Source organism: Poecile atricapillus, chromosome 13, assembly GCF_030490865.1.
Source record: "Poecile atricapillus isolate bPoeAtr1 chromosome 13, bPoeAtr1.hap1, whole genome shotgun sequence".
Lineage (NCBI taxonomy): Eukaryota > Metazoa > Chordata > Aves > Passeriformes > Paridae > Poecile > Poecile atricapillus.
In genome coordinates, this window is record NC_081261.1 from 4,252,114 (window position 1) to 4,278,234 (window position 26,121).

Below are 26,121 nucleotides of genomic sequence, written 5' to 3' on the forward strand. Positions count from 1 at the left end.
AGTAACAAAGGCTGCATTTGTGTATTTTGCTCCATGGAGCTGAAAATATCTAGTAAATTGATCCCGTGGGAGTAATAAATACACATTACTTTATCTTGTACTTCATGTCCTATACCCCTGAGCCTTGATAGAACAACACCACTTAATAGACTTAAAAAAAGAGTAATTACAGTCATTGGTTGTGTGATATTTCAGCCCTTCCAGCCCTGCCTGACCTTCTAATTTAGCTCACCGTGTCTAACTAATGCATTTATATTCATCTTTTATGAAGCATGTGTAGTACAAAATTGACTTTGCAGCCTTTAGCAAGCTGTCTTACCAGGTTTGGGATCTGGTTAGTACAGTGTACTGTATAGCATATGTACATTTACAGCAGAATTTTGCTTGCATATGGTTCTGATCATCTATTATTTTTTATCCTTTTGAAATAAAAAAAAAAAAAAATCCATTTCATCCTCCCCTCCCCTTTTTTAAAGCTTTTATTCATTGCGGTATTATTTACAGCTAAACATGCAGGCAGGAAGATGCAAGCATTTTTAAAATGATTACCATTAATGTTTCTACTTGTCAGAAGTGCTTAAATTTTCCTGCACTTTGTCTAAAAACTTAGCACTTTTACCTTTTAAGAATTACAAATTTCTAAGATCTTACCAAGCTGATTTACAAACACAGCTGACAGTTTATGATGAATGATGTTGCAAAATGTGCAATATGTTTCTCTGTCATTTCTATGCATGTATATATTAAGAAGAAGATTAAGAAGAGAGAGAACCCCCCCTCTGAAAGAAACCCTTGAGTTAGAGAGAGCACACACAAATCTCTCTCCTGTGTTTCCTCATAACTTCCTGCTCACTTCACTCATCCAGTGGAGCACAATTGTTCTCTGTGCATTTTCTCCCACCATATGGTATCCTCATTACCATACACTAAGGGTCCATATGGGGAACTTGTGAAGTGAACTGTATTCATTTTAACTGCCAGATGAGCAGCCTTTTGCTTTGCAAGCTTAGCTTAAGTCATCTGCTGTCTTTATGTTGTTATGGCAACACAGCACCAATAAAAAATTCTAATCTACTGTAAGTGTCTGGGATCACAGTATTTTAAATGCTCCCCGTAACTGTCCTCCAAGTGAGGAGCTCGTTCTCTCCGTGGGACAAAGGGTTATTGTCAACTCCAGCAGGTGGCAGTAAAGAAATTGTTTCTTTTTTTCTTTAACCTTTCTTAAAAATATCTCCTTTCTTAAAAATAACTCTTTTTCCTTTTCCCCCATATCCGCTCACCTCAGAAAGTCGTTTCAGAAAGAATTACACAACATGGTCAGTCCTTTACATACCAAGGATTTCTGATGCTCAGGTAGGAATTGCAGGTGATACTTTTAAATTACAGCTCAAATATTAAAGAGAGCAAAGAATGAAACCGTGGAGGCAGCTCATGCACTTTATTGACAGAGATCTGGGCTCAAGTACCTCTTCACCAGGACTCTGATGCCTCCACAGCCACACAGCTATGCCCAATTTTGGAGCTGTTTTCTAGCTTCTAGCTACGTTTCCAAACTCCTGGACCAAACACAAAGCTAATTAAGAATATCTTATATTAATGGAAATAGGCAGCAGCATCTTAAAACATAAATCATCTTCACCTCCGCAGGCCACACGATATGTTGCATCTCTGTCTCCCCGTCTGCATTGAAAGTGAACGTTTGTAGTCTCAGTTCATCAGTTCACATTAGCCTCATGCTGAATATTTAAACACAGAACAATTTGAACACACCATGAAGAGAGACAGTGACTGCACTTTCACTTGGAACAGCAAGAGCTCATCTAATAATAATTTAGTAAATCAGCCATTTAGTGGCTCAGTTGTACACCGTATTGTGCCAAATAATATTCAGTTCAACTGTATGCTGGTGAAATTGAAATTCAGACTCCAGTCATTTTTTTGCTCAATGGAGAGGTGAAATGGAAAACCACCCTCCCAATAGACTGCTTGAATGTAGTGATTTATCAAAAATATAGTAGAGTGACAATATAAACAGGGTTTGGTTGTATGGGATACAATCTATTCTAATTAGGCTTTTATGATTGTGGTTTCTCCTGTGCAGATTATTTGATAATTCAGAATTTGCATTTACCTCTTCAGTTTATTTTATATGTGGGCAGAGAGCAGATCTGTGTAGTTACAGCCTAGTTATAACCCTTTAAGGCCCAGTCCTCTGGGAAGTCTGGTGAGCCCTTTATTGCCTTATTTTGAGCCCTGGCTCACAGGGAGCACCGTGCCCCAAGGAGCAATGGGGAAACACAGCTGCTGCCCATGGCTGTTGCTTCCTAGCATGAAAGCAATATCAGATTGATTCCTTTTCCCTTTTTAAGGCTATCAAGATTTGTAGGGAGTGGTTATAGCTTGGGCTGACTGATATGACTAGAATAAAACAGGTTTTTGGGTGCCCATCCTTGATTCCGGTGTGCTGTCTGTACCTTTTCTCGCCTGTATCGATGTCTCTTATAAAAGATATTACCTCACCCTACAAAACTTGCCTTGGTTTTAACCACAGCCCACTGTAACTTCAGCCAAACAGCTACACTTCAAGGCTGTCTCTGATGAAGATGGGGGAGAGAGTGTTTTTTCCTAGAAAGTGCGTTGTGAAGTTTAATTTGCTCCCATTAAAGTGGTGCTTTGAGATCTGTGAATACGGGGCATTGCAGAAGTGTGAAGTAATGTCTATAATCTCACCTAGGGCTTCCATTTCTGGCCTAGTTTTAGGTGTTATGTGGTGGTTTACGTGGTGATGTAAAATATGATTGCTGTGTATTTCTCACAACACAGCCCAATTGAGTAGCAGGAAAAGCATCCTCCAAACCATCATGATGCCATTTAGCAGAGAGTGCTGGAAGCAATAGGATGCCTCTGGTCGTAATTCTTCTAAGAAATACAGAGCCTCACAATCTATGCCCAGCTGCTGACGCTAGAAAACTCAAGCATTTTGGTAAAATGAATCAAGCAGTAATGTTTCTTTTATGAGATCCCCTCCCAGGAAGGGAAGGTTTGGCACCATTTGGAGATCAGGCTCAGTGATCCATCATAGCAGAGGCAGCTGTCCTGGAGTGTCTCCCAGGTCACCCGATCGAACCGGTGCCTCTTACAACTGTATTATTGCTTATGGAACAGTAATTGAGGCACCATGGTTAAAAATTACCTGGTCTAATAGGCAGTGAACAATTTGCACTCAATACAATTATAAGCCAAATCATTCATTTCATAACACTTGGACTAATTTATTTGTTGACCTTTTAATATCCATAGCTCTTCAGTAGTATTAACTGCAACTCGGACAAAATCTCTTGTTCATTTTACATGCATTGATTTTTTTTTTTCTTTTTTTTCTTTTTTTTTCCATTGAGGCAATAACAGTTGTTTGAGTACAACCTTTTCTTTCTGCTGTAAAAGTCAATCATGTAACTTATGGTGATATAACTCAACTGGACTGGAATGTCCTCTGAGTACAATAGCACAATCTCAACCTACTTGTACAGGCACGGAAATGCATTTTGGATTTATTTTAAAGAATATTTTGGAATACATTTGTGACCACAGATAACAAATGATGCATTTGCTGAGAGGAGAATGAAAACAAGACACACAAGCATTTTTAAAGCAGAGCCACATATATTTAACACATTTTTTGTTGCTGTATTTTGGGCAGTCCAAGATACAGAAATTGTGAATTTTGTTGATTTTGTTCTTTAGGATGACTGACATGTCTCCACTAATAATTCTGGATTCATCATTTCATCTGCTCATAACATCTTGAAGTCCAAACATTTAATGGAGTAGAGTTGCCTAATTTTTCCAAATGTGAGATTCAGACAAACAAAATGTGTTTAAAAGTATATTTTAATAAACAGGAAATAAATAATTCTCATAATTTGATAATCTGGATTTTCTTTTATTATTCAGCTGTAAACTGGCATGAGTGCTGAGGTTTTGTTGATCAAAAAAAAAGCTACTGAAATATTGATGGATTTTGAAAAGTCGGTATTTTGAAGCAATTCTATAAAATATATTGGTGTAGTGACAATGGTAATACTTTTCCCTCAACACTGAAAAAGGAGCCCTAGATCATGTAAAATGCTGTGCCTGCTTTTACTTTCTGGAGCTGTACACAGTGTTACCTGAATGTTGGATAGGTTTCTTAAATTCATAGTTAGTCAACATTTATATTTGCTTTGGATAATTTCAGCTGAATTATAGGACTGTTGAATAAAATAATAATACAAGAAACAAAATAACTTTTATTTCTGATAAGAAAGTTGAAATTTTTTTAGAATATCTTATAGGAGTCACTTTGTTGAAGTTGTCTTTCTGAGCCAAAGTCTCTTTGTACAATAAAATACTGTGAGTCCTTTGAACACATAAAATAGGGTTGTTACACATTTGATATTTTATGCTTCCCTAGAAATTATCACTTGTATCTGCACCTAATCTATGGTCTGTCTTTTTATTTCAATGGGGTCTGAAGTGGTCCTTGGCTGTAATGAGAATGCCCCTTTCTAGAGACTTCTTTTAATTATGCCAATGATAAAATGGAATTGAAAGTAGTCATTTGTAGGGGTTATGACAGAGCAATGTTTTAACTGTAATACTAAAACCCACCAACATTATTTCAGTCTCTATTTCAACATTTTTATGCATCCACTCTCCACAGAACAGAGTGGAATATTATTGTAGGTCAGAATTTCAATGTGTCTTATTTTTTCAGTTTCTTCCTGCTGTTAAAAGTAACCTGAACTCTCAATTTCTAACTGCTCACACTTCCCACCTGAAGCATCCAATCCAGGAAAGTGGCAGTTTCACTGATCTTAATGATAGCCTGGGTTTTATTGTTTGGTTCGGTTTAGTTTGTTGGAGTTTTTTTCACCTTCATTAAAAGAAAGTGTGGGTGGGTCCTTAATTTAATGTGATTAAACACTTGTGGGTTTTTTAATAGAAAAGAGCTAATTTGGAATATTTATATATTTATATAGGTAAATGCATAAGACAAACTGTGAAAAAAAAAAATTGACAAAACAGATATCTACAATTTACACCTTCATTGCTACACAGCTCCACTGATTCACCTCAGCAGGATTTTTGCCACGCATTACCAAGCATATTTCTTTATAAATTTAAATGCAGCCAAGTGACTTAAGCCACCCAATGCAGTCTGGTTTGACCTAATGTGAGATCAATATAAAAGTGTTAGGACTTGACCTGTGTTTGGAAAGTCTTTGTGTATACAAATCAGAGAGAATAGATATCAGCGTGTCCATTTGCCAAGGAAAGATTTTCATTCTTACAAAAACATTATTTGATATCTGGACTGTGCCATACACAAAATCATAAGCCACAGGTAATCTTTTTTTTAATCCCAAATATTCAAGGGAATTTTTCTAATGGATGCAATATTATGATCCATAGAATGAGGCTTCTGAAACAGCCTGTGCAGTATCTTCAAATGACAGTGCTAGAATTCAGTGCTTCTGTTCATTTTTCCAGATTCTTTGGAAATTTACCTAAGTCTAGACCCTTCAAATAATTAAAAAAATTATTCTTCTTCTTCTTCTTCCATAAAGGAATGTTGACAATTTCCCAAAAGGATCTGAGTATAAAATAGGAGAAGATTTTGAGAAATAACTTTTTTTTTTTACTTTTTTTTTTTCTCCCAAGAAATAGGAATGTTAATTCCAGCAAGAGGATGAACTATCAGAAAATCTTACATATATAAAACCAAAAAAAGGCCCCTAAATCTAAAAACTCCTTAATCTTAATAATGAATGTCTACTTTAAAGTACTGTAGATGTTCATACAAATGGTAATAGGAGTAAATTTTCAAAAAAAGAAATGCCTGAGACTCCTATCCAAAATTGCCCTGAGGCTGATGGTAGTGGAGGTGCATGAGGAAAATTTAGAAGGAAAACTGTGCTTTTAGGTCATTGTGACAAACATTGTGAGGTCAGCTAAAAGGAAAGAGTCTAATGTTGTCATTTTCTGATATGAATAAATCAGGAATAATTCTCTGGCAGCCTAGATAGAGGGGAATAGTGTGAGTCACTGTAACCTGGTGGGGTGGAGGGATTTACACAGAGGAAGTTGGTGAAGGACTTTTTGTTGGTCACTAAATTATGTGGATTTACCCATTCGTGCTCTAGTTTGCATCTAATTAGATTTTCTTCTGGTGATTCACTGGATGTGACAAACTGACCATAACATGAATGATGGGATGCCATAAAAGAAGTGTGTGCAGGAGAACGGGTCTTTCCATGCTAGAAATCCTTCAGGTTTCTGTACAGCCATAGAATGTGTTTCCTCTCCTGATCTGGCTGTTCCAGGCTGAGGGGATCTGTCATTAGAGCCTGGCAGTGTGAGGCTGCAGGACAATCCGTGGGAAATGCTGGAGGGGAGGCCAGAGAATTGGGACAGGTTTGTGAGCCCCAAACACGAGTGACACCTGCCAGCTCTGGGCTGATGTGCTGCAGCTCGTGCACAGATACAAGGCTGCGATGCAGAAGTATCTACAGCCCTGCATGAAAGGTAGATTGGCCTCATGAGGTAAAATCTGACAGCTCTGAAGGGTTCCTGCATGTGGCTGTAAATGCCCTTTCCTGGTAGATTGAGGGGTGGGGGACAAGACATGCTATGAACTTACTTAGGAGAAGCCAAGTTCTCCAGCTGTCAGAGGGACTTAGATGTGAGTTATGACATCCCTGCTGTCCCTAAAGTCCCTAAAGGATATTATTTAAGTCCCAGCAGAGTGATTTTAATTCTACATATCTACTCTCCTATACCCACTCTTCTCCCTTTACTTAGAGACCCCACATTAGCAGATAAGTCCAGAGCTTTTAGCAACAAAACCCTCCAAATGACTTGCCAGAAGCATCAGCTGATGCTGATATGGTGGGAACATCCAGACTCTCAAATGACAGTTTGTTCAAAGAGTTATTCCAAACCAACAGTATTAATGGTGGTTAATTCCATGCCACCCTGTGTTTAGATGAAGAGCACATCTGTGTTAGCTGCTAATTCTGTTGTTGTTACGTGCCCATCATTCATGGAAATGGGACCACCAGCATTACTGGTATGGATTAAAAAAGGAGGCTGATTTTTTTTGAGTGTTTAACTACACCATATTTCCAGGAGATTAATAGGTGTAAGATGGGAGACTTGCAAGGACAGACTTGCAGGTGATCATCATAATTTCACTCCTTCTTTTGTCAGCAGTATCTGCAAAGAAGACTGTTTGGACAGGGTGTGTTTCCCCTGTATGCATTTATCACCTTTGTGGTTAAGAGGAGGTTTAATCATCGATTCTCAATGTTTATGGCTAAATGCCTGCTCCCATTTGCACTTCAGCATTTGTTCTTTCTGCTGCCTCATAGAGGCTTCCTATATTTTATTTAAAAGGTTGGCTCATTGTGGAGCAGGTGGTATGGTTATGCATGACTGTTTTTAGTGCTGTACATTTCGGCTGTGATTTTCAGTTTGGGTGGAGGCTGTTGAGACTACAGTGGCTTGGAAAGACTGAGGTTCTAGCTCCCACTGTAGATGTGTTTTCTGGGAAGTTGCCATTGAAATTCAGTGGCAGGAATTCAGTGCACTTCTATCCTGTGGGCAGTGGTAAGCTGAAGCTTTTTTTTTGCCCCTTGAGTGAGATATGTTGTCTTTCTCTCCCATTTTGCCTTCTCATCTTTGTGGTATCTACACGGTATTCACTTCTTTGGTATGATTCAGTCGTAATACGTGGAAATCATTCAGTTGTTTGTTTGTTGGAAAAGTTTTCATCTTGGTGTGAGTACAAATATCTTTTTAGAGAAATGGCCCTGTTATTTTATACTTCCCATTAGGCTGGCACGGTTCCCTCAGTTTTACAGTAAATGGAGGATCTTTACATTTTGAATGGCTTTTATGAGTCTTTATAAAGCTATAATTGCTGAAAATGATACAATAATGCAGTGCTCACTGTTGATGTGGGGAGATGGGAGGTTCTGGACAGGCTGAAGCTCTTGTGTACCAAGCTCAATGTCTGGCATTTTAGATCTTTGGCATTCATGTAAATGTCTCTCTTGGTTTTGCCTTTACCTTTGAAGAGGTGTTCACAATTTTATCTTTTCAAATATAATGCATACACAAATTTCAAGTATAAGTTTAAAACTTACTTCTAACCCATGTCCTTAAGTGTCACATTTATTGTTTCACCAGCTGAAAACCAGAGGGAAAGTTTGAGCACAAATTACTGTGATTTTGACTAGAAATTTCCGAATGTGACCTTTCCAAGGTGAAGAAGTGAACTGGAGTCTGATGCTGAGCATTTTGAGTCTGCAGATGGGTTTTTTTCTTGCAAGTAGCCATGAGAGTAGGAAGTTAGAAGGCAGAGGCAGGAGGTCAGACATAAGAGTCGAGGAAGTATGAATGACATCATCATCCCTAAGTACCCTCTCAGAAGATGAACGAGCTCTCTCTTGTATTACAATGCTAAAGAGCATTAGAAGGTGATATGATATCCAGACAACACATAAGATAAATGCCTCAGAGGATGCTGGAACAGCTTCCCCCCCACGCCCTCCATGAGTTCATAAATCCTTTGGTGGTCTCAATAATACAGTATGTGGCTGATGAGTGTTATATATTGTGGTCAGCTTCTTCTTGACAAAATTCATTTTGGCTTAACGAGTACCTTGAACATTATCTAATTTAGTTACTTAAGCTGAATAACTCAGTGTAACTCTAGATACCCTTTATCTCACCAGACTCACAGCCCTTTTGGGACATGGAGTGGATTTTTTTTCATGAGTTTCTGAATAAAAAGCAAGCAGATGTTACAAGAAGAAATGCCCTCTCTCTTTTAAAACTAACAAAAAAATGTGTTTGTCATGATAAATCTTGACACAAAGTGTTCTCATCATGATACAACTTGAAATGCAAGTTTCCTGTTCTTAATGAAATCCTTCTGAAGGGAATGCAGGCCTCCAATAAAACATGCAGAGGTGCTGTAGTGTTCAAGGTACATTCAGTCAGAAGTGGATTCAGTTTGAGTTTCAGTCTTTATGCTTCAAAGGTACAGTTATTCCAGTATGATTTATAATACTTTTCATACAGTAGTTTTGGGATATAAAAATTTGCAGTAGATTTTACTACTCAGCCCCTCTTTTGGGTATGTAGACACCCCTTATTATCTTCAGGAGAAAAATTTGATCAAAATATTTAATTGTGAACCTGTTTCAAAAATCAAAAATGTAAAAATCCCTCAGTGGAAAATCAGCTTCTGTTTGGAGTAAAAATGAGCTATGGATTTTTGGTGTGCAGCTTCATGGAGTGCAGAGTTCTGATGTATCATATTTAATTACTAAAGTAATATTTCCTTTTCTCAATATTTGCCCATTTGTGATTTTTAGAGAAATAAAATTATTCTCATTTGAAACAAAATGCCAAAAAGAAGACCCTCACTTAGCCCTAGCTAAATGCTGCTCAGTCTTTTATTCTAAGCCAAAAGCTGTCAGACTTTTAGCATTAATAGAAAAGTGGATCTTCCTTGACAAATGCCCCCATAAATTAGATATTAGCTTTAGTCAAACTCTGTCTCTCTCAGGAAATATTTCCACTTGCATATTCAATTGGAAGGACCCTACATGATGCCCACTTACTGCTATGAAAATCTAGGCATTGGAGATGAAGGCAAAGAAAAATTTCTGTGAACAAAAGAATATCTGGAATAACAGACCTTGAGCTTATCAGAGATTTATTTTTATAGAATGTGAGTTTCACTCACTTTTTGCTCTGTCTGCTGCTCTGTCCACCCCTCTGTTTATCTGTTACCATTGCAGTGGTAACGTGAAGTATCAACTGGATTTTAAAAGGCATAGATCTCTTATACTGGCTGTCCTTTTTTATAATACCTTTTACAAATTTAATCAATGCATTTTAATATACAATATAGTTTAAGTGCAATATACGATAAATATTCAAGCTTCATCTTAAACATGCTCTAGCCTTTAAATTGTTAAAACTGCAGTGCCCTTTCAATCTACTTACATAATGTCATAAAATATACATTTCAAGGTAAATGAAGTCAGCTACTTCAATTTAGTCCCTCAAACTGGTAGTAAATGAGAGGTTAACACTATGGTGCCAAACCCATTATTGAGTAAATTTAGCACCTTGGACAGCTCTGTAAAATCTTTATTGCTTTCCTGACCTGCTCGTCATGTTCTGTCTATGTGTTCAGTGGCTCTCAGCTCTGATTGAAAGGCAATATATTAGATCCCGAACACAAACATGCTCGGGGGCTGCTTCACTGTGAGCGTAATGACATGGAGGTGAGAACAATTTTCTGGTCACCGCAATCCAAGCACCTTGCAAGGTCTGCTGCTCTAACTCATAGAGGACTTCGGGGGCTCCTTTGTATGTGGAGCAGCTTCTATCGTAATTTAGGCAGAGCTGCAAAAGGTTTAAGATGCATTCAGAGAACAGGAAGTTAATATCTTGAGCCTGTCTTTAGCAGCATTTTATTGTGTATTTTTAAAGCTGGTTTGTGTCTCTAAGCAGTACAGTCAGCTCTGGAATAGAAGATACCACTATTTGACACAGGAGGGTTTTTCTGTAACGTCTACTCTGTATGATCTGAAAATGTCATAAACAAGAAATGCTTTTCTGGTGTGAAAATATCATTAGAGAAAGTATGAAACTCAAATTTACAGACTCTGAAAATGTTGAAAAAAATAGAACCATTGACTAGCTAAGAAAATTGAATGCTACTTGTCAAGAATGTTTCAATAAACCATCAGGACAATTAGTTTTATTTACATGCAATGTGATATGGCATCAAAGAACTTCCAGGGTTTAAGAACTGAAATATATTTGATATGAGGGAGAGCAGCTGTAAGATTCTATGTAATTACCTCATTTTTTAACATGGTTTTCAATCTCTTTTTAGATGCACTCTAAGGTTTTTAGCTCAGCATTATATAAATAACTATGATTAGTCAGGTAGAGCAGAAATGACTATTTAAACTTTCTTTTTTTTTAGTAATTTGGCATAATGACAGCTTAGGTTAACAATATACCAAAGCAGTTTGCGGGCTCTGTATCACATTCTAATTTTCCATCAGTGAAATATATACTGCAAAAAATTTCTACTGAAGTGAAATAAATCCTGGTTTGCAAAGTCAAACACCTGTGCAGTAATTTTCCATCTAAAATCGTGGACTGAAAAAGAGAACGTTTTTTCAGTAATGTCTCTGTTCTTCTCTAGTTTGTATCTTCAGTATGAGGCTAAAAACACCTCAGTGTTGTGATGAACGAGGATCATTTGGACCTGGATGCTGTTTGTGTCTGTCTATCCATGATTATACTGCTCACTGCTGTGGTCAAAAAACAACAACAAAAAACCCCACCCCAAACCAACAATTGCAGCACAAAACCCAACCCCAATCTTAAAAATCAAGCAAACAAACAAACAAAGCCCACCAAGAGAAAAAGGCTGTAGCAACTTGACTCCTCAGAATCTGTTTCAAATGTAGTGATTTAAAAACCCATCAATTATGTATTACATCTCACTTCATATGTGGAAAATAATTTAAATGTGTGTTCTGAGACAGGGGTGTGTGCAGCAGAAGGCAAGCCTAAATGTTTACTGGGAGAACAAAAATCCTCCATCTCATTTTTGAATTTAGGACATTATATATGTCATAAGTAGTTACTGCAGTATGACAACTATTTTATCTTATATTATAGAGAATTTAAAATTGAAAAAAAATGCTAATATGCATCTAAAAGCTTGTCATTTGAAGAGTTGTTCAAGGATTTTTGAAGAGGTTATGGTGACAGCAAAATGAACGCAATTATATCTCTATTTTCTGATCAGAGTCTACAGTATATGAAAATTGAGCATTACTGTTTCTTTTTGGTATAAAATATGGCTATTGTGTAAAATATTTTAAGTTTAAAAGTTTAACTTTGTAGAAAACTGTAAAATGCTTAGAACTGGTACTATTTTTGTAAGCTACTTGCAGAAATCTGCCATGGTGAATGGCGTCATGTTAGAATATTAGAGCAGTACTTAGGGGCTGGGAACTACAAAAATACATTGTTTTACTCAAAGGATGTTCTTAACCGGTTTTGATCGGGCATTTGGGAATCTGCTTTGAAAGATGCCATGAAATAATAAGGAAAAAAATCTTCCAGGGTAATTCTGCAATGAATTTTTATATTTTCTATTAGGATTATCATCAGGATGCTGTAAAATGTAAGAACACAGGAAATGCTATTTTAGCTTGAATACCAGCAGAAAATATTCACGGAAATATTAAATGAAAAGGAACAAATAAGAAAATGGAGGGAAAAAAAATTGCCCAAAATGGAGAACTGAATCTCAGAATGTTTTAAAGTCTGCTGTCCATGCAGGGATTTTTTTCCCAGGAAACACTGCATGGTCCTGGGCTGTTCTCACACACTGCATGTGTTTTCCTCTTGGGCATCATTCCATGCACATGGATCCTGTCCTGACCCCTCGTACCAGGACACAAGCTGAGGAACACAAAGGGTCACATTACCAGTAGCACAGGACTGATTGGGTATCTTCTGAATGTGGCCTGCTGGGTAAGGTCACAATTCCTGCAGCATGCAATTAAGAATAAAATAAACACATTGAAGGGATTCATAACATTCTCTGAATGACATTGATTGCAGTAATCTAGTAAATGACCTCGGGATTGTATTCTGCAATAAACCCATGAGTGGTTTATAGTGCAGATGGTAGAGACAATTGAGTGATGTATTTTATTTTGCAGCACCAATGATTCTCACCTTTTGACTTGATTAAGCGTGTGTGTGAATAGGATGAACCAGTGATTTAACACCATTCAGTGGTTGCTGAGAGTTGTTACAATTAAGGTTTACCTGGTGGAAGGAAAAAAAAAAGAAAAAAAGCCACTACAAAACACGGTGCACCTAATAAAAGAGAATAAAAAATTCTAATATTTGTTTTCCCCACAAGGAGTTTATTGAACTCAGCAGAATGTTTCTGTTTTTATATTGACAGGAAGTAATACTTAAGAGGGCTGCTGATTTAGTAGAAGCACTCTATGGTATGCCACATAATAACCAGGTAAATGCATTCTACTTCAGCAATTCCATAGCACGGCTATTTCTTAGATGTCTAGAGAGATCAGGGGCTAAAGGGATATGATGCTACAGTGGGAGACAAGAATAAATGTAGAGGGCAATGCCATATCTGGAGTGGGGTTTAGTTTGTTTGTTTTCTTTTCAAAGGGTGTAAATTTAGTGTTTGTAAAAACACCATGGAGGCATCTGCCCACTTTCACCAGATCCTATGTAATATGCACGATGTTGTACATTATCTCTTGCCACCAGTGACTTTTCCCTCTTCCCCTAAAGAGAGCTCCAAGGTGGGGCAAGTCCAGGCTCCAGCCCCATCCTGCCAGTTGGTCTTTTTATACAAAGTGTGGCCACTGGGACCGAGACTTCCAACTCTCTTCCCACAGATGTCAGGATTTATCAGGAAGATCCTACAAGCATGAGCTCTCTCTCAGCCAGCTGGTTTAGAAAGAAAAGCATCTCCTTTCAGCCTTTGGAGGGGGAACTGTTTCATTTGAGTCTGTAAGAAGAGGTTTGTCAGAGTCTCTTTGGTAACTCTTCTGGATTTTTTCCTTATCCTGTAGGAAATAATCCTGAAAAGAGCCGCAGACATCGCCGAAGCGCTCTACAGCGTCCCCCGCAACCACAACCAGCTCCCCGCCCTCGCCAACACCTCCGTCCACGCGGGAATGATGGGAGTGAATTCCTTCAGTGGCCAGCTCGCTGTCAATGTCTCTGAAGCCTCCCAAGCCACCAACCAGGGTCAGGAGAAGACTCATCTTCCTCTCTCTGTGTATTGTTTCTGATAGAAGTCAGGGGCGCAGTGGCAGAGGGATGGCTCAGGACTGGGAGCAGGGACGGGCAGCCCATCCCACACCCTTGGAATGACAGAGGATGGGGCTGCTCTAACGTGGGAAAAACACTTCTGCGTGTCTCTAAATAGATTTTCATTCTGCCCAGAGTAACACTTGTGTTTGGGTTTAAATCCCACTAATTTTAATCAGCTTCAGCATGTACTTAATGTTAAGTACTTGCTTATATATTTTCCTGAGCTGGATGATCTCTCAGTCTGGGCCTTGTGTAGCTCTTCTTTATAACATGAGGTTATCCCTTGAATGTTTATCTATTTAATTTGGGTTTGTTTTGCAAGAGATAAGAGTATTGGAACTGTGATTTTTTTAGAGTTTCAGACTTTCATAAATTTTACAGCTAGCAAAGAACATAGATATTTAAAAAGACATTTTCAGAGCTTGTCCAATTTTTAAAATGAAGTGGTTTTCACTTTGAATAAAATCAGTATTGGTTTAGTTCCCACAGTTAAAAATAAAAAAATAGGTGAAGAACATTTTTGTAAATGCCCTTTTCATTTTGCCCTCTCCTTTGCTCAGATTTATGTATTATCCAACTTAAAAATACATTTGAATGAAAAAGTGTTAGGATGAGGCTGTTTCTAGAAGAGCAGAAAAAAATATTTTTGCATTACACTAAAAAAATGCAAAATTATTTTTAGATTGAAATACTTTATGCTGTGTGTTAGGAAGAAAAATCAGCGATCTTCCTTCTAGGAGTGAAGATGCATATTTTGTATTTCTGTGCTTCTAGAAACAAATATTTCCTTATGAATATTTGGATATGAGTTTCCTAAAACTCCATTTCCAGAATTAGGTAGAGATTCAAATTTTAACTTGCTGTCAAATTTGATGCTCATTTCCCACCAACATAATGATGAGACCAAGGCAAAAAGACAAAGGATATCCCACGAGCTGGAGAAATACACTACATTTCCTGAGGTGTGTTAAATGCCAGTGACATCAGAAAAGAGTTAACAACAACCATGTGCTTTTAGCATACCTTGAGTGGGTCTGGAGTCCTCACTCTGAAAATATAGGTCATGTTTACTCCATTTCCTACAAGCAGCCCTTTCAGAGTGAGTGTTCCTCTAACACCCCCATGCTGATTTTTGCTCCAGGGCATCCGTGGGTTGCCTGGGGAGCTCTGGAGGCTCCATCCTCCCTCCTCCAGCAGCAACCTGGGCAGGGAGAGGTCTCGTTTTGGGTACCTGGTGGTGCTGGGGCTCGGTCCTGTCCCTCTCTGAGCTCCCTGGCTGGGTTGAGCTGCCCCTTGGTGTGTGTAGGAAGTTGTTGTGGGGCTAATTCCAATTTCTGCCTGTGTTCCCTCCCCACACAAGGTTTCACTCGTAACTCCAGCAGTGTGTCACCTCACGGCTACGTGCCAAGCACCACCCCGCAGCAGACAAACTACAACTCTGTCACAACAAGCATGAATGGCTATGGCAATGCTGGAATGTCAAATTTAGGCGGTTCTCCAACCTTCCTGAATGGATCTGCTGCCAATTCTCCCTATGCCAGTGAGTATTTTATGTCTTTTCTGTATTTTGCACATTTTCATTAGAAGGAGGCAGAAGATTTTCTCTGATGCTTAATATATTTTTTCTATTTTGAGCACTTGAAATAGAACTTGGTCTTTACTCTCCAGGGCACTGGTCTTTGATGTGCTTTGAAGACCTTAGTGTTTCAAGAAATTCTCCTCTCTGTTTCTATTTTACTATTATTATTATTATTATTATTATTATTATTATTATTATTTAATTTCGGAGTCTTAAAAGAGCTTAAAAATAATAATCTCTCATGATTTAGTCTGATAGTTTTATAACGTACCTTATGCTCTAATAAGAAACACTGTCCTCAAATTCTAAGGAAATAATATGTTCATAACCTTTATAAAGATTACTAATTACTACTGGGCCTAAGCTTGATTGCTTATATTCCACTTGCTTTTTAAGTAGGATTACTTTGACTTCACTGAGTCAGTAAAATGTTACAAAGGCTCTTAGATTTTGTGTTTTAGTGTCAGTACAGTGAATGCCACAGAAATGTGAGTCATACAAATCATACATCCCATGGCGTGAAGAGCTCATGGTCCGCAGTCCCAGTCATGGAAATATTTATGTGCAGAACTAACTTTCTGCATTTTGATATTAAAGGTTTAGTAAGCTGTTTAAATATAAATACATTTCTATTGGTAAAGGCCTATGAACATCTTCTGCAGCTGAGCTCAGAAGTCCCTGGTCACATGAGAAATTAAATGAGCAAGACCTGCCCAATTCCTCTGACATTGCTCCTGAGGTAGAAAGGATTCCACTGACATCTGTAGAAAGCTGACAGCAGAATCAGGATGGAAGGAATGGACACATAAATTGATTTATAGGCTTGGACTTCAGCATGGACAGGACAAACTGACTGCTGAAGGTACCAAGGTTTACACAGCAAATCTGAAGCTAATGGTGTAACAGCAGCAATGGATTATTTTGAATTGCATCAGAATAAAAAAGAGGATAGAGGAACTCTGAATAAAATAATTAATTCCAAGGTTTCTACTCTGCTGCAAATTTAGAACAAATTATTTACCCACACAACTAGTACTTATAACCTGGGAATTGCTAACCAGTGATTATTTTTGTACTCTAATAATAATGTAACATGCAATGTTACAAAGTACCTTACTTATTAAGTTGGATTTACTGTCACAGAATCTGTACACTCTGAATTCATAATATAACATGATTGATGAGACATCTCCTTTTGGAAGCAGATGCCAGTAATGCATTTAAAATACTGTGGCAGTGTATTATTTCATATTTATGAACGAAGTCCTCTTTAGAATAGCACTCGACTTCCTAGCCCTGGTTCTCTATTCTATTTATATTTTGGGAGGTTTTCTTGGTTGATCTGTCATTCTGCTAATGTCTAATCCATTGAATCAGAAAACGCTTCAATCATGACCTGAAAATTAAAAGGTGGCATTCTTAATTAAATCAATAAACTAATTGCTGTATAGTAGCAATTCAATTTAGGTGCTTTGATTGCTCTCCCTTAGCAAGTACTTCCAGACACAGAGTGACTTCAGACTAAGATTGTATCTGTCAGACTGTGAAACTTTGAACGTTTAATTTCCATTAATTGATTTCCTCAGTGTTAACAAATATGATATCAGATTCTCAAATAAGAACTTAAATAAGGTGATTTTTATCTACATAAATGCAAATAAAATAATAATTCAAAGCCCAGATGATCAGAATTTTACTCTATAATATGTAATTATTCACAGCCCGCTTGTGTATCTAAGCAGTTTCTAAACAGGACGAAGAATGGAAGTATGGGATGTCACTTTAGGTCCTTTTTTATTTTTGTTGGATAAGAGGGGAAACAGGCAGTGCCTTCTGAATATTAAAGTAGTTAGCTTTATTTTAATGAAGAGAAATTTGCTTAAAAGCTTGATGGTAAATACATGAACCAAAGATATTTATTGTACTATTTAGCAAAATAATGTTGTAAGGACATCTGTGTTTAAAGACTGAACTTCCTATGTAGCACATTTGCATTTTGAACTCTCAGTTCAGCCCTAAAAAAATCGAGAGCATCCAAGAATGAGAATGTTCTTGTTTCTGCAGCCTGTTACTGTTGAGCACTAAGGAATGCCTTTCTGTGGGTCTTTTTCCCCTCCAGTTGTGCCATCAAGTCCGACGATGGCCTCCTCCACTAGCCTCCCCTCCAACTGTAGCAGCTCCTCCGGGATTTTCTCCTTCTCACCAGCCAACATGGTCTCAGCGGTGAAACAGAAGAGCGCGTTCGCGCCTGTCGTGAGACCCCAAACCTCCCCCCCTCCCACCTGCACCAGCACCAATGGCAATAGCCTGCAAGGTAGGTGGAAGCCAGGCTGCTCCCAAGCGTGAGCTCGCCGTGCCTCGCCAGGCTCCAAGCAGCACCCAGCTGGCCCAGGGGAGCCGAGGCAATGGGGGATCCCTGGTGGGCTCTGTCCTAAAGTTTCCTCCTCTAGAGAGTAACTGGACTCCACCCCCAGCCCACCTTGTAGCCTGCAGGTGTTTGGCAACCACCCTATCTCTAACCCAACTGATACTGCTGAATTGAGAGGCTGTGTCTTTTCGAGCACGGACCTACTGTTTTGATAAACACAAGTAATATTTCAGCTTACTAATACCGTCCTTTTTCTTTCTTTCCTCTCTTATTCCCTGTTGTCGTCCTTTATCAGACCAGTCTTTTGTGGACTCTAGCAAGTACTCCACTGCAGGGTCTCTCCAGGGGCTGGCCTTCTCCTGAAGTACGTCACTCAATCTTCCCTTCCTTTTTTGTCCTTTGTCATAGTACACTTGTGCAGAAATCCTACTGAGAGCAATAGACCGTTACAGAGCTTGGCACAAACCTTCCCTTTCATAAACAGGAGGTGCATTACAAACTAACAGCAGCGTTTTCCACTTTAGCTCACACCAGGGCAAACATTAGTTTCCACTGATTAATGTACTCCTGTGCCAATTAATTCCACAAATGGCACAGGGCCTTTTGGAAAGCCTATTGAACTGCTGGTATCAGGGGGCTGCTCCTTTTCTGCATCCCTTCCCCTCCCATCACAAGTTCCCCAGCATTAGTATCTAAATCCATTTGAAGGGTGGGTGCAGGTGAGGCAGACAAAAGCCTGTCAAGCTGAGGGTGCTGCAAAGCCCAGCACTGCCCATCTCCTTGTTGGGCTGAGTGTGTTTTACAGCACTGAGCCCAAAGCTCCCCGTGTGATCCCCTCACTGCACATCACTCTGCTGAGAGAGGCATTTTCACACTCACTTAGATCCAGGGGTTTCCTTAAGCAGATGCATCCAGCTGCCTCCAGCTGCCAGAGGTGGGAAATATTTCATGGTGTGCACTGTGCTTCCTCCAGACCTGAGATTTGTTTCCTTCCCATGAGCCTGTGCAAATTATCCAAAGGGCATCGAGTGGGGAATAAAATCCATCCTTTTTTAAGCCAGGTTCAGAAGGAGGCATGCAGGGCAGGATGGTTGCACAAACTCCATGTGTCACTCAGCCTCTGGAGAGAGGAGCACTGGGCTTGAGGACAAAATGCTGATAGCATCATTAGTGGCCAAAAAAAATTTATATGCAAGCAGAATGGAAGCAATTCATTCACAAAAGCTTGGATCTATTGTGCCTGAAGGAAAGCATTGTCCTCAGTGTATGTTATACAGGAGAACTGGGAGGAGGAATCCTTCAAGGTGCACACATATACAGAAAAGCTGTGCAGAAACTGTAAATTTACTAGGAACTAATAAGCAGAATTTGGGTACCTTCAGTTAGGACTTTTTAGAATACAAACTGTGTCAGGAATATGACAAAACAAAGTTTTCGGGTGAACCACAGCATTTAGGAGATTTGTTTTTGAACATTTAAAAGAATTGGCAGTGCTGACATGCTTGAAGTTTTAAAGACAACAGCTAATAATATTTCCCATGTGAAATAAAAAAAAGAAAAAGCACTTTTGAACACATCAGTGTTTTTTTCCTGTCTTCACCTTGTCCCATCTTGTTGTTTGGATGGAGAGAAAAAACAAGTAACAGGAGAAAGCTTTTTCAGGCACTCTTTCTCCTTTCCCAAGACACAGAATTCCATGTACTCAGTTATGAAAAGCAATTATGGAATGAGCCGAGAGCACTGGACACAACTGGAGCGGTCTGATTGCCTCCTCATTATGTCGTCTCCACATCTGCAATGCCCAGAAACCACACAGATCTGAGCCTTTCCCCTCATTTGTGTTTAGCAATTCAGTTTTCATAATAGGAATGAAACACCAAGAGATGGTTCATTTCTAGGTCATCACTGAACTTCTTGGTGAGTTAAAGAACCACAGCCTTTGGTCCTGTGCCTCCTGACACCACCTGAGGCTTGTAATAATCACTCAGAGATGCACTGCCTGTTGTGCCTTAATGCTTAAATAAACAACCATGTATAAGGAGGCTGTCTTATCTCTCTTGGGCTTCTGGATACATCAGAAAGCAATCAAGCTTTCCTTATGTAGCTTAGATATCAGCAGAACTCACTAAAACAGCAGCCAGGCTTATCTGTTGTTCTCTTTGCCATGCAATTTTGTAAAACCCCTAATACATTATTTCTGTAATTTGCTAGCAGCAAATACAAATTAGTATATGATAGAAGAAATAAAGGCCATTGGTGGGAGCTTTTCTATTCTCTGCCCTCCCTTTTTGGAGATGGTGTGATCTCATACCTACAGTGTTTCCCACTGATATCTCTGTTTTCAGGATCAATAGCAGGCTACAGCTGGGAGAATTTGCATGACTAGATGTAGCACTTATGGAATAAAAGTGGAGTGATCTAAATGAAGACTCAGAAAGAATGGAAATATCAAAGCTTTTAGGCAGAAAAGATATCATTTGCCTTGTAATTTAATTCAGAATTTCAGAGCTCTTCAAAAACAATAATGCTTTGAAAAAGGATCTAAGATCTGCCTGTGCCATTTGTTTCCAACAGCAAAAGGTACATGGCTGATCTGTAACCACAGGGAAATGTCTAAATCATGAAGGGAGGAATTGCAATTATCTCCCCTTTTTTTGGGCTCCTACCCAGGGTAGACAGCTTTCCTGTCCCAAGAGACACAGTTCATGACCAATTATTGGTGAAATTGATTTGCTTCTGATGAATCTTTCAGACTGAGTGTTGGAATGATATCTTGATATTTTCTGAAGAAGATACTTTTTCTAAAGGAAAGCAACACCTTGTCCTAAAGTGTCCTCTATGCTTCTCACCTAAGTGTCTTCCTGTAGGACTTAAAGCAACTTAACTCCTTTTTGTATCCCTTTTATCCTCACTCTCAGCTGCTTGAAGAACCCTTATGTGGGGGGACACAATCAGTACAGTGATTCCACACGATAAATTCCAATAATTGAAATGCTGTTGCAGTGTGCCACCTCTGAGGGTGGCCTGTTGCAAACATGTTGGATGTGTTTTGCATTCTCTCCTTCTCCCCTCATTTTATTTCATTTAATCAGTGCAGTTTACTCGAGCTGTTCTCCCCTTGCTGATTAGACTTGTAATTCTTGCACATATGGTGGTGTTTGTGGAGAAAACATTTCCCTCCTCTCCCCCTCCAACCCCAAATCTGTGAGTCTTTTACTTTGGCTCTGTTCTTATCAAATAATTGCAGCTGTAATTAAAGCACAATGAATCAGCACCAGTCACGGGGTTGAGTCCTTCCTTAAGAAATTACATGTCCAGATGTCTGGAATGGCAGGCAGCATTTAAATCATGTGCCTGGGAAGTGCCACCAACCTGAAGGGGAATCTGTTTTCTACCTTTTGGCAAATAACTGTACAACTGGCGTTTTAGACTCGTTATTTTTACAGTTTCCATCACAAACTTCCATGACTACCCCCTGTAATGATGTGCCTGCTCACACTGTGTCACAGGGACACTTGGGATGTCTGATCTGAGTCCCCTGAAATAAATAGACAAATAAATAGAGAGAGAGATCGAGCTGGAGGTCAACTTATGTGCAAACCTGTCCCTGTTGGCTTTTCATAAATGTCTGTCTGCTAAGAGAGGTGGTGGTTTCATAGAAAATCAGGTAGGAAGCATAATAAAGAAATGCTGATGATTCAGCTTAGCCAGCAAAAGAGAAAACATCCTAAATTAACATTCATCTATGACTCACTTGATGTAGCTGGTGGTGTCTGCTACAAGTGGAATAAGAAAGATGCTGGCCTGCTAACCCAGGAGTTAAACACATATTTCAGTTTCAGAACTGGATTTGAGGGTTTAAGTCCTTTTCTGAGCACCTGGAAATGCCTGCATAAGTCCCAGGGGTGAACAGTGACCTTTGTGGGGACTGGCACAGGGGATGACCCGTGCCAGGGGACACTGAAGGGCCACTCCTCCAGTGCTGGCCTGTGGGACTCCAGCTGCTCTCCCTCCTTGCTGCTCTGCTTCTAAAAGAGTAACAGAATGTGTGGCTCGAGTCAGAGCCTCCTCAGCATTTGGGGATTTTGAAACTAAAAGCAAAAAAATAAGTTGGGGTCTGATACTGATATTGAGGATGAATACTGATTTCTACAAGATTTGCTACAAGAAAATCAGTAATTTCAGCAAAGTCACTTGCAATTTGAATCATTTTCCAGTCAGAAGGAAACTTCTCGTGATTATTGTGTACATACACTATTATGAGTGATATATATAAATTTAACTCAAAGTACCTCTGACTACATTCCTAGTAGATGTTTAAAGCTCTGAGGATTTTAAAAGTTGCTTAATAATGCAGAAAATTAACTTTTTTTCTCTCTCTCTCTCCCACCCTCCCCTCCCCTTTCTTTCCAACAGCTATATCTGGCATGATTGTTCCCCCCATGTGAAAGAATTGCCTTGAAGAATTTTATTAATGAAGAGGTTGAATTCTGCTTCAGAGAGAATCTGATACAAGTCCCAGAGTGGAACTTTTTACTCAGGCCTTTTTAAAAATAAAAAAGAAATAAAGAAGGATCTTACAATAACTGCAGATTTTTAAACGAAACAAAAATCACCATCCTTGCAAATACTGAAATTAACAATCCACAATTGCAAGGTGTTGATTCGAGTTGTCCATCCCAAATACCTGGGAGATATATTTATTGTATGTTGATAAAAAATCCACTTTTTTTTTTTTTGGGGGGGGGGGTGGGGGCTTGCTTTTATTTCCTTCTGGTTTATTGTGTTTTTGGTTTTTTTAAGGCTTGATTTAACTCAACACCATTTGTCTTTTATAAATCAAACAATTACACAAGGGACACTAGAGATGGAACTCCACATTTTTAATTTATGAATTTTATTTTTTTTTTAAAGCTGTGTAATGAAGAATAAAGTGGTGTCATTTGCATACAAGTCTGTTTGGGACAGAATAGAAGTGCCAGTTAGTTTTTGGTAGAAGAATTATGGCCATTTAATCAAGGGTCGGCTCATATATGTTGGTTATCCAGTGGTGACTTGCTGATAGGATGCATTTTTAATGTTCTGATTAAACAGATATCACTCCCTAGAAAGCTGATATTTTTGGATTATGAGGGCAGGGTGAGGGGTGGGATTAGTCTTTAAATCAGGCTGAAAAATGGTGTAGATAATACAACAGGAAAAATTCATCCCAGAACGCCAGGTTGGAAGGGGACCTCAAGGTCCAACTTTTCTTGTCAAAAAGCTGGTGGAGGGGAAGGGAAGGATGGAAATATCAGAAATGTTTCCTCTGGAGGTGCAAACCCAGTAGATGCAGTGCCAGACCTGCAGGAGGAGGTGAGCACCCCTCTCTTTTTGGGTGATATCTCAGACCCTCCAAGCTCTCCCTTCCCCAAGAGCCTCACCCGGGCTCTGCCCTTTGGGTTTGGCGTGGGGGGCACAGACTGGGCCATCCCTGGGGGGTTTCCAGCTCTCTCTCCCCCTGAGAACCCTCCTGGTTCTGCTGGGGCTCCCTGGGGCAGCCCCAGCTGAGGTTTGCACCCTCCCCACCCAAAATCTCTCCTGGCCAAGCTCCCACTGGCATCGCTCCTGTATCAGTCGACCCTCCCAGTTCGTACCAGGCTCTATCCAGGACAGGGATCTGCTTTTGAGCAGGGAAACCTGAGTTTGGGGGTGGGTTTCAAATCAAAACCATAGCTTCTGTTTTACCACAAAAAAATTTTGCTATCATTATCTGGGAAGTGTTCTTAAAAATTATTAGTCAAAGAGGCAGCAAAGCTCTGAAGATGCATTACCTGATATTTTTTCTTTGCTGTTGTGTTTTGTATGTAGTTATAAATACTGTAGATTTTTTGTGATTTTTTGCCAAAGTTGTTGTTCTATTTATACATTTTAATGTCTTAAGACAGTTTTTCAATATCACAAAAAAAAAAAAAAAAGAATTTTACTGCATATTTTGCAAAAAGAGCTCACTACCTTTAGCTTGCACATACTTGCAAATTAATTAAAGAAAAAAAAAGCTTTTCGTTTCTGTTTTTTGTTTGTTTGTTTTACGGGGGATTTTGTAAAATATCCATATAAATAATGTATTTATCTTTGGAATTTGTACATTGCTTTTTGTCCCCTACAAGTTTATTTTATTGTGTATGTTTGCTATGTGAAAAGTGCTGATTTGTTTGGTCATTCACCGTTGTATTAGCTGTTTAAATGTGATTTTAATACATTTCATTTATAGGGTTGGTTTTTTTTTAGTATTGTTTAAAACCATGCTTCCATTTTTTTTTTAATTTCCACCCAAAAGCCATTGTCTATTTTTGTATTATTTGTAAGTTAAGAAGTTTTTTCCAATATATGGCAAAAAGTAGCATATTATTCTTGTAGCATTTAGTTATGTAGATTTAAAAAAAAAATGTATCCTTTGCTTTTGAGGCTTAACAAAAACTAATGCTGTTTTACTCTATTAATATGCATGGGATTTCTCCTCTTTGGAGTGACGCATTTTTGTGCATTAAATATGGGGAGAAACTTCATAGAACTCAATGAAAATACTTTCTTTCTTAAGTCTGCTTGTATATTTCTCTGTCTTTCACATAAATATAAACCAGCAGATTGGATGCCTTAACAATGCAAATCATATTCATTTCACTTGTACATTGTACTGTGCACCAGAACTGTCAATCATCACTAACATTCTAAGAAAAAAAAAAAAAAAAGGAATTGAAAAGCACAAAAGAACTGTTTTGTTACCTTAAAACAATATAACTTTTTTCTAGTCGAGCAAGAAATCATTTACAACGATGCTGCAACTGTGCATGCTTCCTGTATGAATTTTGCAATGGTTTTCACTAGAATGTCACAGTGTGATCTTTGGGGGGAAAGGGAAAGAAAAACAGGATTTTTTTTTTTTTTTTTTTCATGGTGAGAAAATAAAAGAAGAGAAAACTGGAAAAAAAAAATGTGAGAGACATCAGTTTATTGCTTCTCTGTATTCCAAGTGATTATTCTAATTCACATAATAAGCAACAGCACGACAATGTAATCAAATTTAAAGCCATATTTTGTCCAGTGACACCGTCGATTACTCTTGTAGAGCTCCACTCAGTCCTAGCAGTTCTGACACCACTTTAGCCACATTTGTAGTCTCTACTCCAGTGTCCAAAGAGCCTTTGACAATGTGCATCATTCCATTCTTTTGCAGCTATTTATCGTGATCTGATGAATGGGAATTTATTCAAAATCTCCCCCGCACCACCCTTTGTCTTTTACAAAGTAAAAGATGCAGCTGTTTACAGAATATGGCTTTAAGTGGAAACATTCAGATTTCAGTTTTAACAAGGTGAAGCTTCACAATGACTGGATTGCATAAAGTAATGCCTATTTCCTCACAGTTGTACTAGGATGCAGCTAAAATGAAGTCATCTCTGAAACTACTAACCTTTCACCTTCTTATCTAAATCTTTTTGAATAGACACACACACTGTACAGTTCTATTGTTAGAGAAACTAACTACTGTAGAGATTGTTATAATTTTTTTGCAGAAATTCAAGCTGTAAAAACTTTTCAACTTTCACAATATTTAATTAAAGTTACTTCCTGTCTGTGAATACAGCTCCTAGTTGTGTGTTTATTTTTCTGCCTCTGCTAGTCAGTAGACGAGAAAAAAAAAAATATAGAAGCCAGAGGCTACTGAATTGTCTTCCTGAAATTAAGGAGAGACAGAAATTCATGGAATTACACAGTGAAATGTGGTGAATGCTGGTGCATTGAAATGCCTTTCCCTCTGTCTCTAATGGATTTCAAAGGATTCACACTCAGAATGCTGAATGTTCATCTTGTTAATCTCATTATTTCCATTGTTTAAGTCTATTCTTTGCCCAAAGGACAAACATATTTTTTCTAGGGGATTTCAGGGGCATATCTGGATTTAGGTGTCCAGTGACTGTTCAAGGCCAGCTCCAAGAACTGCATCTGCCTCTGCTGAGCCCCTTGACCATGAAGGAGGCTCCTACAAAGGTTTTCATTCCTCTGCCCTTCCTAAATGACAAATCCATCAGCTGCTGGATTGGTTCCTGTTCATTTTGTTTCCCTCTGTCCCCCTCTGGCAGGAGAGGACAGGAGGAATTTTACTGGTGGCATATGGAGGGTGCCACAATGGAACTTAATTTCTCTGGTATACAGAGAAAATACCAGACCTAATGCAAGG

General features: G+C 38.7%; 1 protein-coding gene across 8 annotated transcripts in view; it reads left to right on the forward strand.

Moving 5' to 3' along the window:
- Positions 1 to 25,522, forward strand: part of EBF1 (EBF transcription factor 1) — a 267,162-nt gene extending 241,640 nt beyond the window's left edge. For 5 of the 8 annotated variants that reach the window (XM_058848781.1, XM_058848782.1, XM_058848783.1 and 2 more), the window contains exons 12-16: positions 13,070 to 13,135; positions 13,710 to 13,887; positions 15,314 to 15,493; positions 17,652 to 17,846; positions 22,317 to 25,522. In XM_058848781.1, coding sequence (XP_058704764.1) covers positions 13,070 to 13,135; positions 13,710 to 13,887; positions 15,314 to 15,493; positions 17,652 to 17,846; positions 22,317 to 22,348 — 651 coding nt within the window. In that variant the 3' untranslated portion in view covers positions 22,349 to 25,522. Of the gene's footprint in view, positions 1 to 13,069; positions 13,136 to 13,709; positions 13,888 to 15,313; positions 15,494 to 17,651; positions 17,847 to 18,195; positions 18,279 to 22,316 lie in introns of those variants that run through there. The other 3 variants (XM_058848786.1, XM_058848787.1, XM_058848788.1) reach the window with 1 other exon arrangement.
- Positions 25,523 to 26,121: the final 599 nt, after the last annotated feature.